This window comes from Protopterus annectens, chromosome 1.part2 (assembly GCF_019279795.1).
Source record: "Protopterus annectens isolate FY-2018-M chromosome 1.part2, PAN1.0, whole genome shotgun sequence".
Classification (NCBI taxonomy): Eukaryota; Metazoa; Chordata; order Ceratodontiformes; family Protopteridae; genus Protopterus; species Protopterus annectens.
The window spans coordinates 316829238-316851343 of NC_056727.1; the positions used below are offsets into that span (position 1 = coordinate 316829238).

The 22106-nt window shown below is 39.8% G+C and overlaps 1 protein-coding gene across 1 annotated transcript in view; it reads right to left on the bottom strand.

The window, feature by feature from the left end:
• Nucleotides 1-22106, bottom strand: part of SPTLC3 (serine palmitoyltransferase long chain base subunit 3) — a 1995977-nt gene that overhangs the window by 1766621 nt on the left and 207250 nt on the right. The window contains exon 2 of the mRNA XM_044056235.1: nt 10788-10976. Coding sequence (XP_043912170.1) covers nt 10788-10976 — 189 coding nt within the window. The remainder of the gene's footprint in view (nt 1-10787; nt 10977-22106) is intronic.

Consider the following 22106-nt stretch of genomic DNA (forward strand, 5'->3'; position numbering starts at 1 on the left):
AAGTCATATTATATTCAGCATGAACTCTTCTCTATATAAAATTCAAATACAAGATTTCTTTCTAAAAACCACTTAATAACATTAACATACATAATCAATCAAAACTGAACTTTCTATACACAAAATTCTCACAATACCATCATTGTAACAGTATTATAACATAGTATAATAAAAAATACAAGTTTAAAAACACACTTCATATATAAACTTAAAATAACATGATATGGAAGCTGCCAACTACTTTTTTAGGTCTCTCGCTAAAAATATGGGCTTAATATTCAGTTTATCAGAGACCCTTTCCCATATTCACCCTGAGTCTCGCTATCCATTCTAGTTCCTTAATCCATCTTCAACTTGACATCTCCCCCTCTACAGTTATTAACAACCCTGTCAATTACCATGAAGTGAAAAGTGTGTGCAACACCATACCTCTCAACATGCCTTGCCAGAGCATTAGTATCTGCCATCCTCCCTGTATCATAGAGGTGTTCCCTCATCCAATCCCTTAACCTCCGTGCTTTTATTCCAACATAAAAAGATGTGCAGATCAAGCAATGTGCCAAGTAAACAATGTTAGAGCTATTGCAATTAGCTTTAAGTCTAAATTTGAATACCCTGTTCAATGTGGATGCAGGAACTCACCATTAGAATCTACATGCACAAATTACAATTGCCACAAGGAAACATGCCAAAATTACTCACACTAGAGCTCTGTGATACACTTTGTTGGGACCGAGGTCCAGAGAGTAACCTTTTTAAATTCTTCTTATTCTTAAAAGTGTATCTTGGAACTTCCCGTACCAATTGTCTAATGTCCTCATCAGCGCATAATATGTTCCAGTTCCTGCGGTAAATGTCTTGTAACAACCTAATGCTACTAGAATAAGTGAATGACATTCTCATAGGCTTACAGGCATCTCCCTGGGTAACGGCAATGGGTTCCCCTCAGAAAAATAAGGTTTGCCCTCCATATTTCTTCTCCCAGAGACCTCCATCAGGGTTCCCTGTAACTCATCTTCAGCGTAACCTCTTTGTAAAAATCTTGCCTTTAACTCACCAAGTTCCCCCTCAAATTTCATACAATTGGCTGCTAACCTAGATGCTCTAAGCCCTTGTTCTCTTGCAATATTTTTAAAAATATGCTGGGGGTGCATGGTTTTCCTATGAAGGTAACTGCTTCTACAGCAGTCTTTCCTAAGATCTCCATTTCAAACTGCCCTTCAGCTTTCTGGATCATCTTCACATCCAGGAAATCAATAGCATCAAACAAACTTTTCATGGAAAATTTGAGGAAATTAGTACTCTCATTTAAATAGGAGAAAAATGTGCAAAAGACAATTCATCACCTTCCCAAAGGACAAAAAGATCATCCACAAATCTCCTATAAAATCTCAGGGACCCTTCAAATTCCCTCAGGAGGTGCTCTTTTTCCCACATGGCCATAACAATGTTGGCATAGCCATTGACACAAGAAGTGCCCATGGCCACGCCATCCAGTGTTCCCACCCATGAGGCGTATTGTGTCAGGGAGGGGCTGGTCCACGAAGCCCCTATCCACTTCTTGTGGCAATGGCTACGTAACATTGTTATGGCCATGTGGGTAAAAACGCACCTCCTGAGGGAATCTGAAGGGTCCCTGAGATTTTATAGGAGATTTGTGGATGATCTTTTTGTCCTTTGGGAAGGTGATGGAACTGTCTTTTACACCTTTTTTCTCCTATTTAAATGAGAGTACTAACTTCCTCAAATTTTCCATGAAAAGTTGGTTTGATGCTATTGATTTCCTGGATGTGAAGATGATCCAGAAAGCTGGAGGGCAGTTTGAATTTGAATTTGAACAGGGTATTCAAATTTAGACTTAAAGCTAATTGCAATAGCAATAACATTGTTTACTTGGCACATTGCTTGATCTGCACATCTTTTTATGTTGGCATGACAGCACGAAGGTTATGGGATCAGATGAGGGAACACCTCTATGATATATGGAGGATGGCAGACACTAATGCTCTGTCAAGGCATGTTGAGAGATATGGTGTTGCACACACTTTTCACTTCATGGTAATTAACAGGGTTGTTAACTGTAGAGGGGGAAGTGTCAAGTTGAAGACAGACACTAAGGAACTAGAACGGACAGTGAGACTCAGGGCGAATATGGGAAAGGGTCTCAATGATAAACTGAATATTAAGCCCATATTATTACAGACCTAAAAAAGTAGTTGGCAGCTTCTAAGTAGCTAGAGACCTAAAAAAAGTAGTTGGCAGCTTCCATATCATGTTATTTTAAGTTTATATATGAAGTGTGTTTTTAAACTTGTATTTTTCATTATACTATGTTATAATACTGTTACAGTGATGTTATTGTGAGAATTTTGTGTATAGAAAGTTCAGTTTTGATTTATTATGCATGTTAATGTTATTAAGTGTTTTTTTAGAAAGAAATATTGTATTTAAATTTTATCTGGAGAAGAGTTCTTGCTGAATGTTATATTACTTTAAAAGCAGGAGGGAAGGGTTATACTTTAGCATAATTAATTGAACTGTTTGGTATATAACCTGAAGAGCTTTTCATTACATTGTCTGATGAAGTGGCTTAGTCCACAAAAGCGCTCACCTGTTTTTTGTCTTTGGATTAAAAAGTGTTTTTTATGTTATTTGCAGCCGTGGTCTGGTGCCTCCTTTTTCTACTTTTATGATATGTCCATGATCTCACAGCCCACACAGTCAACAGAGATGCAAGCTCTTCACACATACGAACTTTCCTAAATACTACTGGGGAAACTTCTAGACATGTAAACCTTTTGGTACCCTCAGTTCTTTAATACTCTCTGTAAAGTATAATTTGTCCAATTGCTACAGCTCTAGTTTAGATAACTTGTTCTCACACTGTTTAAAAAATTCTAAAACATTAAAAGTGTGTGCCTTCTTGACAGTGGAAGTCAAAGCAATGGTTTCTAGGTTTGTAGGAAGTATATCTTCAATATTACAACAAACTCTCAGAATAGTAGCATTGCTCTATGTGGAATCAACTGCAGTCCCCAAGAATGATGTCTGGAGCCGAAACAGTCCACCTTTATACCACTGCCTAAACTAGAAGGATGTTCAAATTGTTTTCTAGGCATATAACACACAGTTTATCTAAATACCATTCAAATGCTTAATTAAATTGCAGAAATTACTGGGAACATAATGTAAGAAATTGTCTCCACCAGTTAAAATAAATCCTGTGAAATCATAGCAGTATGCAATGTAAAATGAAAATGAATAACTGAAAACACAGTCAACCTGCATCACAGCAAAAGAAAATGAATTAAGTGAAAACACTGTCAACCTGCATCACAGCAAACCAAACAAATCAGAATAAAAATTGACCACAATAAGAGTTCACAGACAACACTGAAAAATGTTGCCTTTATAGCAAAACACAAGACTTCTTCAGAAAGTAGCAAAACTGTCAGAATTTAAATACAGAAACTAAAAATCACATGATAAAAACACCGAGTGACAATGGTGTCAAATCAGTGCACTAACATCTTTTATTGTGCTTTCATTTTTAAAATACTTTTCATGGATATTTAATCTTTTAAACCAGGAAAAGCAGTGGCATTTATTTTATCTGCCATTCTAATTCACATTTCTCCAGTAAATACTTGAAATCAGCACCTCTAGAATTCAAATTTACACAGTGTAGTACATAAAATTTAAATATTCTAAAGTTACTACAAACATAATATTGTGTCCATAAAGTACATTTCCAGTCTGTTTTGTCTTTGTAGCATACTAATGTTCATGTATGCATTGTTGTAATTTTCTTTCAGTTTTACCAACGTAAAATGCTTGAAAAATGTCACAGGAGGCTAAATAACCAACATTACATTATACACCATTATAATGTTTTTGCAGTCTTATGGCCCTAGACAGGTGTCACTGCGTAATGGCCAACTTTAAAAAGCTGCAATAGTAGCGGAAAAAGCCACATGTATATGTACCAAAGGTCTTTTGAGATCAGTTTCTAAAACAAACGCTAAGTTAAATGTTTTTATTAACTAAACTAGGTCTCTCTGCTATCATCTTAAGTCCCCTCAATGTGTTCCATTTACTGAGAAAGATATTTGTAATAGCTGGAACATCTATACTTTAACTTAATCCTAAAGCTCAAATCCAATCACTGCTTTCCAAAGCATCACACACTCTATAGTGTGCGTGAATCATTTCAACAGACAGGCATCAAGAAGGTGAAGTATGTGCATATAACGAGTGACTCCCCAAGGAGTCAACCAAGACATCAGTCCTTTGACACCTCTTATAAATTGAAGGACTCTGCAGCCATTGATCAATACACTAGGCAATAATACTCAAGGTCTCAGGATCATTATGCTACTGCTAGAATGCCATGCAGCTCCTGGGATGATGAGCTATGAACAAATACATTCTAAACTTATGTTAACATTTAATGGTTTCACCTGCAGTATTATATTCCTTTATGACTTTTGTACAGCTAAAGCTGTCTTTGTGACCTGGACTGAAAAACTTTCTCTGGTGTTTCATCTGGTTGAACAAAACAGGCAGTAACAGCCATAGAACACTGCCTAATAGCTTCCCTAACTGTTAAACCAACTAGATTATTCTATTATTTCCTTTGACCAACTTGGTTCACCTGCTGTTTTGTGTTCTTTTTTGAAGACTTGGAAGGGGGTGCTATGGTTCTTCCAAGTCGAAGGAAGTTTTTTTATTTACAGTAAATATTCTTATGAAATTGTTGGTTTAGTAGTATGACTCTCACTTTCCATGTGAGAGGTTCCAAGTTCAAATACAAGACAAGCCCAATGCCCCCCCCAACCTCCCCCTCAGGAAATATTACCAAATACAACTCCCACAAATATCACCAGCGAACAGGTTCTCTATGCTCTCTGTAAGGCTAAAAGCATTGCATCGATGGGCTCCAGTCATATCCCAGGCTGCCTTCTAAATAGCATGAAACATGACCCATCAGGCCCTCTGGAATCACTATTTAGCTGCAGCCTCCAAACAGGCTTTGTGCCTCATGAATGGAGAATGGCAACTGTCATTCCTTTGCACAAAGGTGGGCCATCTACTGACCCTGGAAAATACAGACCCATAAGTCTCACTAGACTCTTATGCAAAGGAATGGAATAATTTATCATATAAATGGTCAACAATCACATAGGAAACCCCCAAACACTGGATGCAGCCCAGTTTGGTTTCATCAAGGGCAGGTCACACCTACTCAACCTGGTGGACTTCATTGAGAAGGTCACCAAAGCAATGGATGACGGCAAAACAGTTCAGACCGTCTCCCTTAACCTGGCCAAGGCTGTTTACATAATAGCCACTTTTAACCTGGCCAAGGCTATTTACATAATACCCCACTCAGGCATTGTTGACAAACAAGAGGTTAGGTAGAAACCCTTATGTCACCTGGTGGATAGCCAGCTGGCTCAGAGACAGGACTGAAGAAGTTAGAATTGGGGAGTCCTCCTCTACAAAGAGGCCAGTCACCACTGGAGTCCTTGAGGGATTGGTCATTGGACCACTCCCTTTTGGCATCTACTATGAAGTTAAGGCTAACATCAAGGGCCACTGGCTGGACAAATTTGCGTTACCTGCAAATTTGGAACAGTCATAGAATCCCTCACTGACACTAAAGTTCTCCAAGAAGGGCTGACACAGCAAATAAGTGGTGTCAGAGCCATGGACTAATACTAAAAGCCAAGCAATGAATAGTACCTTTCATGAAGTCAGACACTTCTTGTAACTGCCATATTGGCGACACACACACACCTAAGAGTCAACCTAGTAGTCCTGGACTTGGGGACAACACACAGACAGCAATCTAACCTTAGACTAACATTTATCTAGGGGATTGAGGATATCATTCTATGTTGTGCAACTTATAAACAATGGTATGGCATCTAGATCCAAGGGGGTCACTGTTCTACTGTATTTGGCACTCATCAGAACCATCACTAGCACCTATGGTATATATCTCACCAGGCACATCCAACAACTGGAATGTTTACAGAGATTCCTCACTGAAAGACTACAGAGCATGAATAACATGTCCTATGCAGACTTCCTCAAAATCCTGCCCCTGTATTCTATCTCCTACAAGCTGTTCATGTGAAATCTATGCCTGGCATATAAGGCATTGTCAGACTCCACTCAGATGGACCTTTGACAGATCCGCAAAACAAACAGCACCAGAATCACTAAAGACTTAAACCTTGCCTGTGATATAAATTGGACCTACAGGAGAGACAGGTATGTATCCTAGAGACTACCCCTTCTCTAGAACAGGCTCCCCCCAATCCATGTGAAGCAAAGTTCTTCCCTAAACTAATTCAAGTATAACTTGGACGATTTAAAGGGTATCTGGAAGTTCACCCCCGGTATGGCACCTGTGTCTATGATGGACACAGGCATCCTGTAAATGATTTATCTTCCAGGCCCCTGCTTGTAAAATTTTCATCTCCCAAGTCCCTGCTTACACTTATCAAGGGTATCAGAACTTATCAGAGATTTGGAAAGCAAACTCGGCTTAAAAAGGTCCCAGACATAATTAACCTAGCACACACCTATGAACCTATATCAGTGCCTTGCATATAACCTGGGCTGAGTCTGCATGTAATTACTCTAATGTTATATTTTTGCTACCTAAATTCTTCATTGCAACCTGTACAATTCAGCATTATGTAAATATGTACATAGTGCCTCTATTTGCAAGCATATGGTTTTGTTACTTTTGTTTACCTATGATTGTTTTATCTGAAACATTTTTGATGTTACTATTTTGATGCAACCTGGGCTGAGCCTGTAATTAGTCGTGCTATGACCAGTGCTCTGTCCCGGAAGCCAACACATATGTAAATAAATAAATAAACAAATCAAATTCCATCAACCATTATGTTTATACAAACTTCTTCCTTCTCTACCCAAAATCAACACAAGATCAGCTCTGAACAGCGCTTCAACCCTATAAGACTACCATCTTAAAAAGTGAACTATTGCTTCTTTTCAGAAGGAAAATAAATCTTCTAATATGCTACTGGAGGACATCTAAACTAAAACTGATACTGTTCCACCTCTGAATACTTTGTATCATTTGAAAGGTGAGCAGTACTGTTTCAAAACCTGATGGTTTCACTTTATATCCTATTCTGTTAAGTAATCATTAAACATTAGGGACATCTACTTGTGTGCTTGCGTACTACAGTACTTGATATAACTATCGTATGTACAACGCATGACAAAACCAGCTCTGAAAACCTAAAATCCATGGTTTCTTTACTCTAGTTTGCTGCACCATGCCAGGTTAGTGTGAAATCCTGTAATTTCTTGAAGTGCAACAATATTTGCTCATTGTGATACTTTAACTTCCAATCCTGGAGCCATTTTTTTTATTGGAGCAGAAACGATTCATACAAATGTATTTCTTAAAAAAAAAAAAAAAAAAAACACAGAAGAATAGGCAAGCAACATACATGTTACTCTTAAAGAAACTGAAGACATTACAAAAAGGTAAGCAGCACTGTTTCAAAAATGTTCTATTCCTGTATATACCATGTTTTATTAAGTGGTCATTAAGTGGGTGGTATCAAGCTGTTGGCCTGACTACCTAAATTTATGACATATTTAAAATTTGGTTGCTTGTGACAGACATAACCACCAAGATCCAAGCATCCAGAATGTCTTCATTCCACTTAGCTTTATCAGTCTGTTGTGAAGTCAGTTGTTTACTGCATGTTAGCTTAAACCGATTTATGTTCTTCTAACTACTTAACTGATGCATCATAAAATATACCCATCTTTCAAATGATGAGACAACACTGTATTTGACCATTTAGGGCCATCTCAAAACCAAATTATGGTGACATCTAACACATAAATATGACGTACTGGGAGGATAGCGCACTCATTCATTTTGGAAATAAAAAAGGCTCATAGTAATGCATTTTCTAGAATCATTTTGAAAGCATGGATTCATTAAAAAACATGGAGCAATAGGCAGTTGTTTGTGTTTTGTGTCTTAGCCCTGCTTTCTGTTTGACTGCTGAGCATACCTCTCAACCTCTTAGAGCAAGAAATCTGGACAAAGCCATAAATAAAAGTGGGGCAAAGGCCCAAAAATAGGGACATTTTTTTTAATATTGCTCTTACAAACTTAGAAATTTGATAGGTTTTACATGAATGTGAAATTTCTGAAGGATATGAAGTCTGAAACCTCAACTGTCATTATTTTCTAACCTCAAGTCTTTAATGATCTCCACTAATTTGCCAGAAAAGCACAATTTTATGAAAAATGGACCAAAAATATGGACATTCTACAAAAATATGTACAGCTGAGAGGTATGCTGCTAGCACAGGGGCTGTACTCAATAACTAGAATGTTGGTGTTATAAAATAAATAAATACTACTTTTATGTCAAACTCTGACATAATAGTGACAGTAGGTTGATTTTACAGTACTTGGTAGTGAATGAGCAAAGCAATCGGGCATCTCTTTACATAAAATTGTATATTTCAACACTGAATGCTTTTTTTAGTGATGACACAGTTTGTCAGAGGTAATACTGTATGTCAAGTGACACCTGCAAGCAATGAGCTGTAGTTGTTGGGGAGAGTACTAATATAGGGCAGTCATACCTCTCAACTGTACAGATGTTCGCAGAATGTCCAGATTTTTGCCTCATATGTTTGGGCTGTTCTCATAAAATTATGGCTTTCTCCCAAATCATTAGCAAATCATTGAGGGTTGAAGTCAGAAAATAGACAGACATTTGAGTTTCAGACTTCAAACCCTTCAGAAAATTCTGTTGTTCTATCAACTTTTTAAGTTTAAGTGCAATATTTAAAAAAATGTCCCTATTTTTGGACGTTTGTCCCCCCATTATTTATGGCTTTGTCCAGATTTCTTGCTCTAACAGGTTGAGAGGTATGAGGGCAGCACTTAGAAGACCATAATATTCCATACTATACAGCATGCAGAACATTTACTTTAACAACATATTGTTGTGCATGCGCAATCATAAAAAAGCAGGCTTGATGAATGCTCTCTGACAGCTACAACATGCCCCTGTATGGCTAGCCAGTCACAGATAACTCTGCACAAATTAAACAACCACTTCAGTCCATCAAGTTGGATTTTTACTTCTACTGACAATACCAAGTTGGATTTTTACTTCTACTGACAATACCTCATTAAATAAGTTATTCTGTACCATGGTCACAAGGACAACATATTCATACACATTCAAAAAATGTACATTAGGCTGCAATAAATAGTTGCAATTAAGCAAAGGTACAATGGTGAATGCCGATTCATAAAAATTAAAACTGCAGACAAAATAGCTTCTGCGTGTCCACAACTGATTTATACATGCGATCCAAAAAAAAAAAAAATCACAGGGCAGACTGCCCTCTGAAACAGTATATTACTCCATGTCTTCAGGCATATCAGTACAGTGGTGTGAACTAAGGATATATGACCATTTACTTTTCTGTCTAGTAGCATTCACCATGCAGCTCCATGAATGCCACCCCTCCTGACGTCACTGCAGCATCACAATGATGACATGATAGCACACTGATTGAGTGATGGCTGTGTTCAACAGCTATGCAGGATAGCATACCTTGCAAACCACCTGACTGAACAGAGCTCTCATTAGCGAAGTCCTTTACCTGAATCACTGGGCTTCACTTACTACATTCAGTTGAGCTCAGCAGCCCTAGTCACTGCACATTTTATGACTAAGTCAGCTGCCTAGTAACTCCTTAGACATCTACTGCACTGCCACTGTAGCATTTCTTATGTAAAATATTAAGGACAACAATTGCCCCAGCTCTTACAGCAGTTAAAAAAAAGTAAGCACCAAACATAGCTTATTTTTATAATAGACTGTATCGCCATAATATTATAATTTTGTGTTTCAGGAAACAGACTCCTGTAATATATCTTTCATAATATCAAAGTGCTTTAAGACATCATTACTAATTATGCCATTTAGAGTCGGACTCAAAAACAACCAACTAAGCCGTCAAATGAACAAATCCCTTTCAAAATAATAAGGATAATAACTGTGATCCTCAGAAGTGCAAAATAAAAAAAATGCAAAAGGGGGATATACAGAAAATATGATACAGTGGTATCTCAAGAATATTCCCCTTTCTCTCAGGTACAGAGATCAGAGAAGAAGCACAAATGGAGGTGCAGAGAGGCTAACGTTTGAAATGTAACACTGAATTTGACAATTCTCTGTTTTTTTCTCTCTCTCTATCTGACACAGTTTCTTTTTCAGAGTCTCAGGATCTGAATTAGTTGGTCTAATTCTAATAGGGATCCCATATTTACATTTTTGGGGCTATCTATTACTTGCTTCATGATGTAACTTACTGCATCTAGACCGTCATCCTAATGACTCGCTATAATAGATTTTCGTTATATTCAGTAAATTTCTGTTATCCAGGATATGGATTTTTTCAGCTCTTTGAAAATCATCATGACTGTAGTCCTCATAAAAAACATACTAGAAGCAATAGTTTAGAAGCAAGAAAATAAATAAGTCAAACTGTTTCCAGCCTACAGCATAAAATCTGAAACACAACAAGTGAAACAGGTAATCAGAAAAGAATGTATACACTAAAGGTACAGCATAAGCCACTGTTAATTATTTATACAACAGACTAGATTTTTAGACTGAACAAGCAGGATAAACTTGGATCACAATCAATATTTAAAAAAATAAACAATTTAAGGTTTCTAGAAAACTTACTGTTTGTTCCAATCTTTCTACAGCAGCACGGCATTTTTCTAAACCCCAGGTTCTCATAAAGTCTCGCAAATATCCAAAAAGTGTTACAATTCCATAGCCCATATAGGTTAAAACAGCAATGTATAGTGGTGCTTGTTCAAATGATTCAAAGAATGGCTTTTTGTATGGGACTCCATTTGCTTGGGAATGCTGTAAAAAAGAAAACACACACACACACACACATATATTTTTTTATGTGTGTGTGTGTTTATGTACAGTTAGAAAATGCTTTGTTTTTTGTATAACAGCAAAGAAACATGCAGATTTAGATCATAATATTCAGAAGCATCGATCTGTACAATGTCAGGCAGAACACTACATAACAGAATGTATGCAGTTTTAATGAAGGAAAACTGTACAGTCTGTAATATGTAGTCATTTGGTACATTATACTAATTGGGGCTCAGGTGTGGTCTGAGACAAAAGAGAAGAAAACTGTCACATACAGCAGAGTCGATTATCCGAACGTCAATTATCCGAGCCAGCCTTCTAAAGTTTTCTGGTAGGAAAAATCATAAAGTCTGAATATGTAAACATTATACGTATTCACTTGAGCATGTTTTTTCAGCTTGTAGCCAGCTCATGTGTAAACAATATTCTTTATTGTGCACTGGAATTGTTGAATGGTTGAAAAGTGTATTCCTGCATGCAGAAAAAAAGCAAGATTTTAGAAGTTTTTTATCCGGTTCAATTATGATTATCCGAACAGTTTGATTACCCAGACTACCCCAGGTCCAATTAGTTTGGATAATTGACTCTCTACTGTATTCTTTATATCAGCATATGACCAATGCCATTTATGTCTCTTAGTAATTCATAACATTTGGGTACTTACCATTTATCGGATTAGTATATTAGCTCAAGATTCTTCAACAATGCACAACACCCCCCTACCAAAGATAAAGATTGACCATCTGGGATGTCAGTTACTATGTCCAAGGACAGTGAGAGACATTCCAGAATACAGGGATTGAAGCTGGATCTTGATGGCAATCCCCAACAATCAGCATTAAGAAAATGTGCCTAAACATGACAGAAACAAAATTTAGCAAACAGCCTTTGTAAGGGCATAAACCTGACTGGTTAAATAAAAATAAATCAGGCTGATAATGCTACCTAAAGTCTTGCAGGAAAAGTGCTGGAACATGAAACTGTTCCTGATCTTGTTTCAGTAAGACAACAGAGCAGACATTTCCCATAATTCTAGTTCTCTGGCTGGTAACTCCCAGCTAAGCAGGAAAAAGTAAATATAATTCCATAAATAAAATACAGTAATTTACATATACAACCAGATATTAGGAAGAGATGTTTGTACATATCATATAAAACAGGGCACAAATGCGTGTTTATTGAGACTAAACATATAGCGCACGCCTCAATCGATCAAAAGTAGAAACAGACTCCTATTACAAAAAGAAAACTGCTGATTAAACTGTGCTAGAACTAGAAAACCAATATAACAAAATATTCCTGAACTAAGTTGGAGAATAAAACTGAATACATATCAACAGTTGCTTACATATCACTCCCGTCCCTTCCTTCAGATGAATTTAAAAATCAAACCACATGGCTGCTTCAGAGTGCCCCATAATTCTAAGAAAGTGGAACATTCCTCTTTTCTGCATATTGATAAGACAAGATTAACGTGCACTGGTTTAAACATAGTATTCCACTACTTTTCCTCTGTTCTCTTCCTTGGGTTGGGTTCACACCCACATGTCATTGCAGTGGGGCTTAAACCAAAGATTTCATACTTCTACTAAAAGCTTCATGAAACTGTAGCCAAATCACAAGCCAGCAAAAGAAATGAACCCAAAAGCCATTAAAATGAAATATCTACTATTGTTAATATATAAATATAATGGAATAAAAAAATATATCTATATATAGATATATAGACAGAGAATATATAGATAAAAATACATATATAAACAAGTGTAAGAATAAAATGAAACATATGTAAAATTCTGTACATAACAATACTTAAAATAGTGGAAACAAGAGGAGCATCTAAAATGACTTATTTCCAAGATCGAAAAAATCCTTCTGCTACTCAAACGCAGGGAGAACAATAAGACTCCGCACAGAAGGCACCCCAGCTGAGACTCGAACCGGAGAACCTCCTGCTGTGAGGTAACAATGCTACACTGCACCACTGCGCCGTACATGTTTTTATTCTTACATCGTGTTAAGTTTTCTTGTAGTGAACCTTTCAAAATAACTTCTGTTTGTAAAGAAATCATGCTATTCATTTCTACATACATTTTTGTTTCACTTCTGGTTCTCAGTGACTGGACGGGGCTGTAAAATGTTTTGAATGGTTTCTTATTTAAGGTTCAAGTTTCATATGTTCAAATGCGCTGAGAAAGTATCATATTTTGTAGTGGAGATGAAAGTTCTCAACCAGTTATTTCATCAATAATGTACAGTTGGATAAAACAGGAGATGTTCGAAATTCTTCACTGCTGCACAAAAAGTGCGCACACAGACAAACATACATGAGTCTATGTTTCTTCATCTAAACAGGCAACTGTATATACTCAAACAACACTAATTGCAAATTCACTCATTTGCACATTCACACAAACTCAACTCTCCTACTCTCTTGCCCGCTCTCTCTCACTTTTACAGCTTGGCTTCACTTTCTTCCCCTGCTCTCCCTTCAATTCCCACCCACCCCCTCGTATTTAATATTACAATTCCTACATGCACTTTTCACTTGTGACTCTTATTCCAAAACCCTCCCCAAATGACCTTACGTCTTCTATACATACACTTCTGTTTCTTGTTTCATACTTCCCTATCTCTATTTAATTTTATACCCATTCACAGCTATCTTTCTCCATGTAATACTGCTTTGCACTATATCCATTTATAATCACCCCCCCAACAGTGCCTATCTGTTCCAAATTGTATATTTTTCTTTGCCCAAATAAACCCTCATTTTTTTCTTATTTTGACTACATCATTATACTCTAGCCTTTAATAAACCTCTACTCCTTACATTCCAGAGAAGATACCAGGGTAACCTACATCTCTTATTTTACAGAAAATACTTCTCTCCTTACCTATCTTCTTCCAGCTTCCAGAATCCACCATCACTGAATCTCCTACTCTCCTGCAACTTCTTGTTTCCTTTTTCACTGTTACTTCCCCGGTAATGGATATCTATAAAATACAGATTCCTATACTTAATTATGCTACTCCTCAGCTTATCCTCTATTCTTCTCCTCCTATTGTGCCAGCTGTCATCCTACCATAACTCAATAATATATCACAATATCTCTCCAACTCTGTCGTAACCACCTACCCATACTTCCTCTTTACACTCTCCACATATTGCACCAAACCTATTTAACATTGCCCCTCACCAAATATAGGCTGATTAATTGCACAACTCAAACCAAAACAAAATTAAGTGCAATAATTCACTCCAAAAAAACAAGTATGCATAATTCCCCAATATACTAAAATCCTTCTAGGAGGAGATATACACCCTAATCCTGGCTACACATATCACAATGAACACAAAGATAATTATCTCCTACACACTTCTGTAACCCAATCTCCAAACCTTGTGTTCTAATTTTTGCTGCAATAAATGTTAGAAGTATAAGAAATAAAACTGCTGAACTGCATGCCTGGATTACCCAACATAAGCCTGAGGTTCTCCCTGTAACTGAAACTTGGCATAAACCCAGCATAAACCACTCCAAAGTTATACCTCCGGGCTATAATAACATCCATAATGACCATATAAAGAGGAAAGGTGGTGGTATTCCTTTAATATTCCCAGCATCTACCACATTTTCCCTTACAGCAGCTCAACACCAAAATTCAGTTCAGTAGAGCTTGTTATTGCCTTCTTCAAAATAAGCAATTATAAACAAATATATATTACTGTACAGCACTGAAAAGCTTAAACTAGTTAGAACTGCCACATCAACTAACATATGCACAACTTCTTACCACCTATAAAATTATCCAGCATCCATCTCTGTCTCTCCAGCATTAAAAAACATTCTACACAACTATGTTCCCAGTCAGTCATTGAGATCCAGTGACCAAAAACTCCTGCCTGTCTACAAACCTAGCAAATTCGCTGGACATTGTCTGTACTCGTACATGTTTGCTAAGGCCTAGAACCCCTTACCTGTATCCATCAGGTCTTTACCCTCCCATCTTTCAAACCTACTCTGAAAGACTTCCCAGATAAAATCGGTCTCCTTTCCTGCTCAAAACTAGGATGAACTATATATACCCCTAAATGTAAACAAGTACCTTATCATTCCTTATACTTCCTTACTCTCCCTTCTTTGTGTTCATAGGTTCATAGGTTCATACTAGGCTATCTGCCCTAGGGCATTTATAAGCCTAGCCAGAGTGTGTTTGGCTTTCGCCACCCATTTTAAATTAATTTTGCTATGCCCTTTTTCGAGGTTAGTATACTGTGCCTCTGTCTAGGAGTGACACAGAAGTGATACCCGGGGTAAACCTACGATCTCCCATCCACTCATCAAGATTCCTCTTGAAGAGAGTCAATGAGGACTCTGCCTAACCTGGACTGGGATTTTATTCCAGAGTGAAGGGAGCCTCTGGGTTATGAATCTGTCCCTCCAGCATGTCCTATTTACTTCAGTGCTGAGGTTCAAGTCTCTCGAGCGCGTAGCTCGATGGGATTTGGATTTTCTGAGGTGCAGCATGTCCATTAATTCCGGGTTGGACATGGCTTTATACGTCAGGCACAGATCGCCTCTGAGCAGGCGGTATGCCACTGAGTAGAGCTGGAGTTTCTTTAACCGGTCAGCATATGGCATCTGTTTGAGCCATTTGGATCCTCTTGGTGAGGTACTTTTGGGGTCTTTCCAGTTGCTGCAGGTGTCTGGTAAGGTACATCCCAAAAGAGGCATTGCACTCAATTATGGGCCTGATGAGGGATGAGTAAAGAGGCATGATGACCTCCCCTGATCTAGATGTAAATCCCTTCATGATTAGGTGGGCTATATAAAATGTTTTTCTAACCACTTTGGCCACGTGGTTGTCAAATGAGAGATTGCTATCAACTTGGGTCCCCAGGTCCCTAATTACTTCTTCTGTACTTAATGGATTACCACCTATGTGGTAATTTGTGGGCACTTTGTTTTTGCCAAAGGGGATGACTATACACTTTTTGGCGTTTAGCTTGAGGCCATGGCTCTGGCACCAGTTGTCTGTTTCTATGAGGCCTTTTTGGAGGATGCTCGTGTCAGCTGGAGAGTAGATCATGGCGCCCAGTTTGCAGTCATCTGCGAACTTGGTCAGCCACAGTCCTTCCGTGTTGGTCTGTACCTCCGAGAAATATATACCGAACAAGAGAGGTCCCAGGACTGGGCCTTGTGGGACGTCACTTGTAACTGGTTTGGAGTCTGACATGGCTCTAGCAATTCTAACCATGTGGGTGCTGTCCTTGAGCCAGTTTGCAACCCATCTAGTGACATAGAGGTTTATATTTAAGCTGGTGAGCTTATCTATAATGCCCGAGTGGGGTATTGTATCGAAGGCTTTTGCGAGGTCCAGGTAGGCTGTGTGGACCACCTTCCCCTCGTCAATGGCCTTGGTGACTGTTTCAAAGAAATCGACCAGGTTTAAGAGGCAGGATCTGCCCTTAACAAAGCCGAACTGGGTAGGATTCAGTGTCTGTAGGTCCCCAATATCTTTATTTATGAGGTCCATGATGATCCTTTCCATAGCTTTGCAGACCAAGCTAGTCAGGCTTATGGGGCGATAGTTTCCAGGATCCATTGAGGCACCACCTTTGTGGAGAGGGACCACTGTTGCTGTATGCCACTCTTTAGGTACATATCCTGTAGTAAGGCTGAGATTGAAATAGAAGTTATGTTCTTACCATAACGTTCCATGTTAGTTGTCTTCTTCTCGCCTTCTTTCTTGCTGGATGGGTTCGGAGCCGATCCTCGGCTCCGACTCGGCCACTCTAAAAGCTCGAGAGTTGGTTCCACCGGCTCGAGGCTCCCCTTATATCCCACAATGCTAGGCGGTAATACCTCAGATCTCGTTTGTAAGCTAGGCCCAGCTAGGAGAAAAAAACATAGAAAACTCTGGAAAGGGGAAACCCACCTCTATAAGATGACAGAAGGAAGGTGACCTACAACCTGATGAAGGAATATATACATAACACAGTATATACATATACCAATAGAGGTGGTTGGAAAAAGAGGTCACAATCAAACTCCTCTAGGTATGCCCAGGCTAGGGGGAAGGAGGGTGGGACGCAAGAAAGAAGGCGAGAAGAAGACAACTAACATGGAACGTTATGGTAAGAACATAACTTCTATATGTTAAGTTGTCCATCTCGCCTTCATTCTTGCTGGATGGGACCGCTTCCCTAGCACCTTGTCCCGGGTGGCCTATCGGAACAGACTCTTGAGTACAGTGGAACCAAAATTAGCTCTGTGTCTAGAAGCTAGGTCCAACTTATAATGAGAAATGAAAGTGTGTGGAGTAGCCCATGTAGCTGCTGCACAAATCGTATCAATAGGCAGCCTGTCTTGGAAAGCTATAGAAGTAGCCAAAGCTCTAGTAGAATGAGCCTTAGGTTTGTTAGGTAACTTTTGATGCCTAATCTCATACACAAAAGAAATCAAGGATGTAAGCCATCTGGAGAGTGATACTTTCGAAACTGGAAGGCCCTTTCTGCCTTCTGCATAAGAAACAAACAGTTGGTCAGCCTTTCTGGTCTGTTTGGTCCTATCCAAATAATACCTTAATTGCCGATGAACATCTAGCCAATGTAATTTTTGCTCAGACCTGTTAGAATAGTTAGGAAAAAACACAGGAAGGTCAATGTTTTGATTTAGATTAGCCTGAGAGGCTACTTTGGGTAAGAAAGATGGGTTGGTCCGTAAGGATACCCTATCTTTATGAAACAAAAGATAAGGGGATCGACTGCAGAGTGCATGAAGCTCTGAGATACTTCTAGCCGAAGTAATGGCTACCAAAAAGAGTGTCTTCCAGGATAGCAATTTCAATGAACACGAAGCTGCAGGTTCAAAAGGGGGAAGAATCAAAGATGTGAGGACTAAGTTAAGGTCCCAAGAAGGAGGAGGATTTCTGATAGGAGGCTTGAGAAGAAAAACTCCCTTCAAAAAAGCTTTACAAAGCTTATGAGACATGATGGCAGAATCTGAGATTCCAACATGAAAGTTAGAAATAGCTGCCAATTGAACCTTAAGAGTAGAAGGGGAGGAACCTGCGTGGAATAGTTCGGCTAAGAAATCAAGGACCGTTTGAATGGGAGCAGTGAAAGGATCTATGTCCCTTCCTTGTGCCCAAAAGGAGAAACGTTTCCACTTACTAAGATAAATCTTCTGAGTGGAGGATTTATGGGAAGCTATTAAAATATCTCGAACTGAGTGAGATATTAGAGGAAGCCTGGCTAGGGTTGGAATTGGAGGAACCAAGCAGTGAGGTTCAGAGAGGGGAGGGAGTGATGTAACTAACTCGACTGATGGGTCAAAAGATCTGGAACTAGGTCCAGATGCCAGGGTTGCTCCAACAGAAAATGATGCAGAAAGGGGAACCAAACCTGTCGAAGCCAGTAAGTGGCAATGAGGATCAAGGAAGCTTTCTGAGCGATGGCTTTCTGTATCACTTGAGAAATTAGTAGGAAGGGAGGAAATGCATACAGAAGTCCCCGGGGCCAAACTTGGACTAGAGCGTCTCTGCTGGGATGGCCTGGTAGAGGAAAGAGGGTGAAATAATCTTTGCACTTGCTGTTTTGGGGAGTAGCAAAAAGGTCGCAGCAAGGCTGGCCCCACTTCAGAAAAACGTTTTTCAAGACTGAATTTTTCAGAGACCACTCGTGAGGCATGAGAATAGCTCTGCTCAATTTGTCCGCAATGAGATTGGACTTCCCGGGGATGTGCGTTGTTATCAGAAACCGCTGAGAAGAAATCGCCCATTGCCACAGTCTGAGTGCTTCTCGACATAGGGGGTAGGATCTGGTCCCGCCTTGTTTGTTGATATACCACACTACAGACATGTTGTCCGTCTGAATTGCTATCGTTCCCATCGGGAGAGAGTCTTGAAGGGCTTGCAATGCTAAAAGCACTGCTCTCATCTCTAGAACATTTATATGCAAGTGGCGTTCGTAAGGTTGCCATATGCCTTGGACTGTCCTGCCCTGATAATGCCCCCCCCCCACCCTATCAGGGAGGCGTCCGTTGTCAGAGTAGCAACCGGAGGAGGAGGGACAAAGGGTCTTCCTAAGAAGAGCTGGGGGGAAGAAATCCACCAAAGAAGATGATTCCTGCATGCTTGTGTAATCACAATGGTGTGGGACATCGGAAGTTGTTGGTATGACCATTGTGTGAAGAGCATCCATTGTAAGATTCTCATGTGAAATCTGGCTAGTAGAAGTAGAGGGATAGCAGCCTCCATAATCCCCAGTACTTTTAGGACTAATCTGACTTTGATTCTGTTGCTGTGGAAAAGAAGAGAGACTAGTTTGTGTATGTCTGCTATCCTTTGGTCTGTGAGTCTCGCAGACATGCTGACTGTGTCTAGATTTGCGCCTATGAAGGTAATAGCACGACAAGGCGACAAAAATAGAAGTTATGTTCTTACCATAACGTTCCATGTTAGTTGTCTTCTTCTCGCCTTCTTTCTTGCTGGATGGGTTCGGAGCCGACCTCGGCTCCGACTCGGTCACTCTAAAAGCTCGAGAGTTGGTTCCACCGGCTCGAGGCTCCCCTTATATCCCACAATGCAAGGCGGTATTACCTCAGATCTCGTTTGTAAGCTATGCCCAGCTAAAAATAACTCCAGAACCACTGGAAAACGGAAAAACCCACCTCTATAAAAGGAAGGGAAGAAGGTGACCTGAAAACCTGATGAAGGAATATATGCACAGAATAGCATATACCTATAAACAATAGAGGTGGTAGAAAGAGAGGTCACAATCAAACTCCTCTAGGTCTGTCCAGGCTAGGGGGAAGGAGGGTGGGACATAGAAAGAAGGCGAGAAGAAGACAACTAACATGGAACGTTATGGTAAGAACATAACTTCTATATGTTAAGTTGTCCATCTCCTTCATTCTTGCTGGATGGGACCGTCCTAGCACCTTGTCCCGGGTGGCCTATCGGAACAGACTCTTGAGAACAGTGGAACCAAAGTTAGCTCTATGTCTAGAAGCTAAATCCAACTTATAATGAGAAATGAAAGTGTGAGGAGTAGCCCAAGTAGCTGCTGCACAAATGGTGTCAATAGGCAGCCTGTCTTGGAAGGCTATAGAAGTAGCCAAAGCTCTGGTAGAGTGGGCCTTAGGTTTGTTAGGCAGCTTTTGGTGTCTAATTTCATAAGTAAAGGAAATCAGAGATGTTAGCCATCTGGAGAGTGATACCTTCGAAACTGAAAGTCCCTTTCTGCCTTCTGCATAAGAGACAAACAACTGGTCAGTTTTCCTGATCTGTTTGGTTCTATCCAAATAATACCTTAACTGACGATGAACATCTAGCCAATGCAATTTTGTTCAGATCTGTTAGAAAAGTTAGGAAAAACAGAGGGAGGTCAATGCTTTGATTTAGGTTAGGCGAGAGGCTACTTTAGGTAAAAAGGATGGATTGGTTCGTAAGGACACCCTGTCTTTATGAAACAATAGATAATGGTCGACTGTTGAGTGCATGAAGTTCTGAGACCCTTCTAGCTGAAGTAATGGCTACCAGAAAGAGAGTCTTCCAGGATAGCAATTTCAATGAACAGGAAGCTGCAGGTTCGAAAGGGAAGAATCAAAGATGTGAGAACTAAATTAAGGTCCCAAGAAGGAGGAGGATTTCTTATAGGAGGTCTGAGAAGAAAAACTCCCTTCAAAAAAGCTTTGCAAAGCTTGTGAGACATGATGGCAGAATCTGAGATGCCCACATGAAAGTTAGAAATAGCTGCCAATTGAACTTTAAGAGTAGAAGGAGATGAACCTGCATGGAAGAGTTCAGCTAGAAAATCAAGGACTATTTGGATGGAAGCAGTGAAGGGATATATGTCCCTTCCTTGAGCCCAATAGGCAAAACGTTTCCACTTACTAAGATAAATCTTCCGAGTGGAAGATTTATGGGAAGCTATCAAAATATCTCGAACAGAGTGAGATATTTGAGGAAGCCTGGCTAAGGTTGGAATTGGAGGAACCAAGCAGTGAGGTTCAGAGAGGGAGGGAGCGTAACTGACCCGATTGATGGATCAAAAGATCTGGAACTAGGTCCAGATGCCAAGGTTGCTCCAACAGAAATTGATGTAGAAAGGGGAACCAAACCTGTCGAGGCCAGTAAGGAGCAATGAGGATCAATGAGGCCTTCTGAGCGATAGCTTTCTGTATCACTTGAGAGATTAGTGGGAAGCGAGGAAATGCATACAGAAGTCCCGGGCCAAACTTGGACTAGAGCGTCTCTGCTGGGCTGGCCTGGTAACGGGAATAGGGTGAAATAATCTCTGCACTTGCTGTTTTGGGGAGTAGCAAAAAGGTCGCAGCAAGGCTGACCCCACTTGAGAAAAATTTTCTCCAGAATAGAATCTTTCAGAGACCACTCGTGAGGCATAAGTATAGCTCTGCTCAACTTGTCCGCGATTAGATTGGACTTCCCGGGGATGTGCGTTGCTATCAGAAACCATTGAGAAGAAATCGCCCATTGCCACAGTCTGAGTGCTTCTCGACATAGGGGATAGGACCTGGTTCCGCCTTGTTTGTTGATATACCACACTACAGACATATTGTCCGTCTGGATTGCTATCGTTCCCAAGGGAAGAGAGTCTTGAAGGGCTTGCAACGCTAAAAGCACTGCTCTCATCTCTAGAACATTTATATGCAAGTGGCATTCGTCTGGTTGCCATATGCCCTGGACTGTTCTGCCCTGATAATGCCCCCCCCACCCGATCAGGGAGGCGTCCGTTGTCAGAGTAGCAACCGGAGGAAGGAACAAAGGGTCTTCCCAGGAAGAGCTGAGGGAAGAAATCCACCAAAGAAGATGATTCTTGCATGCTTGCGTAATCATAATGGTGTGGGACATCGGAAGTTGCTGGTACGACCATTGTGTGAAGAGCATCCATTGAAGGATTCTCATGTGGAATCTGGCTAATAGAAGTAGAGGGATAGCAGCCGCCATAATCCCCAGTACTTTCAGAACTAATCTGGCTTTGACTCTGTTGCTGTGGAAGAGAAGGGAGACCAGTTTGTATGTCTGCTATTCTTTGGTCTGTTAGTCTCGCAGACATGTTGACTGTGTCTAGATTTGCGC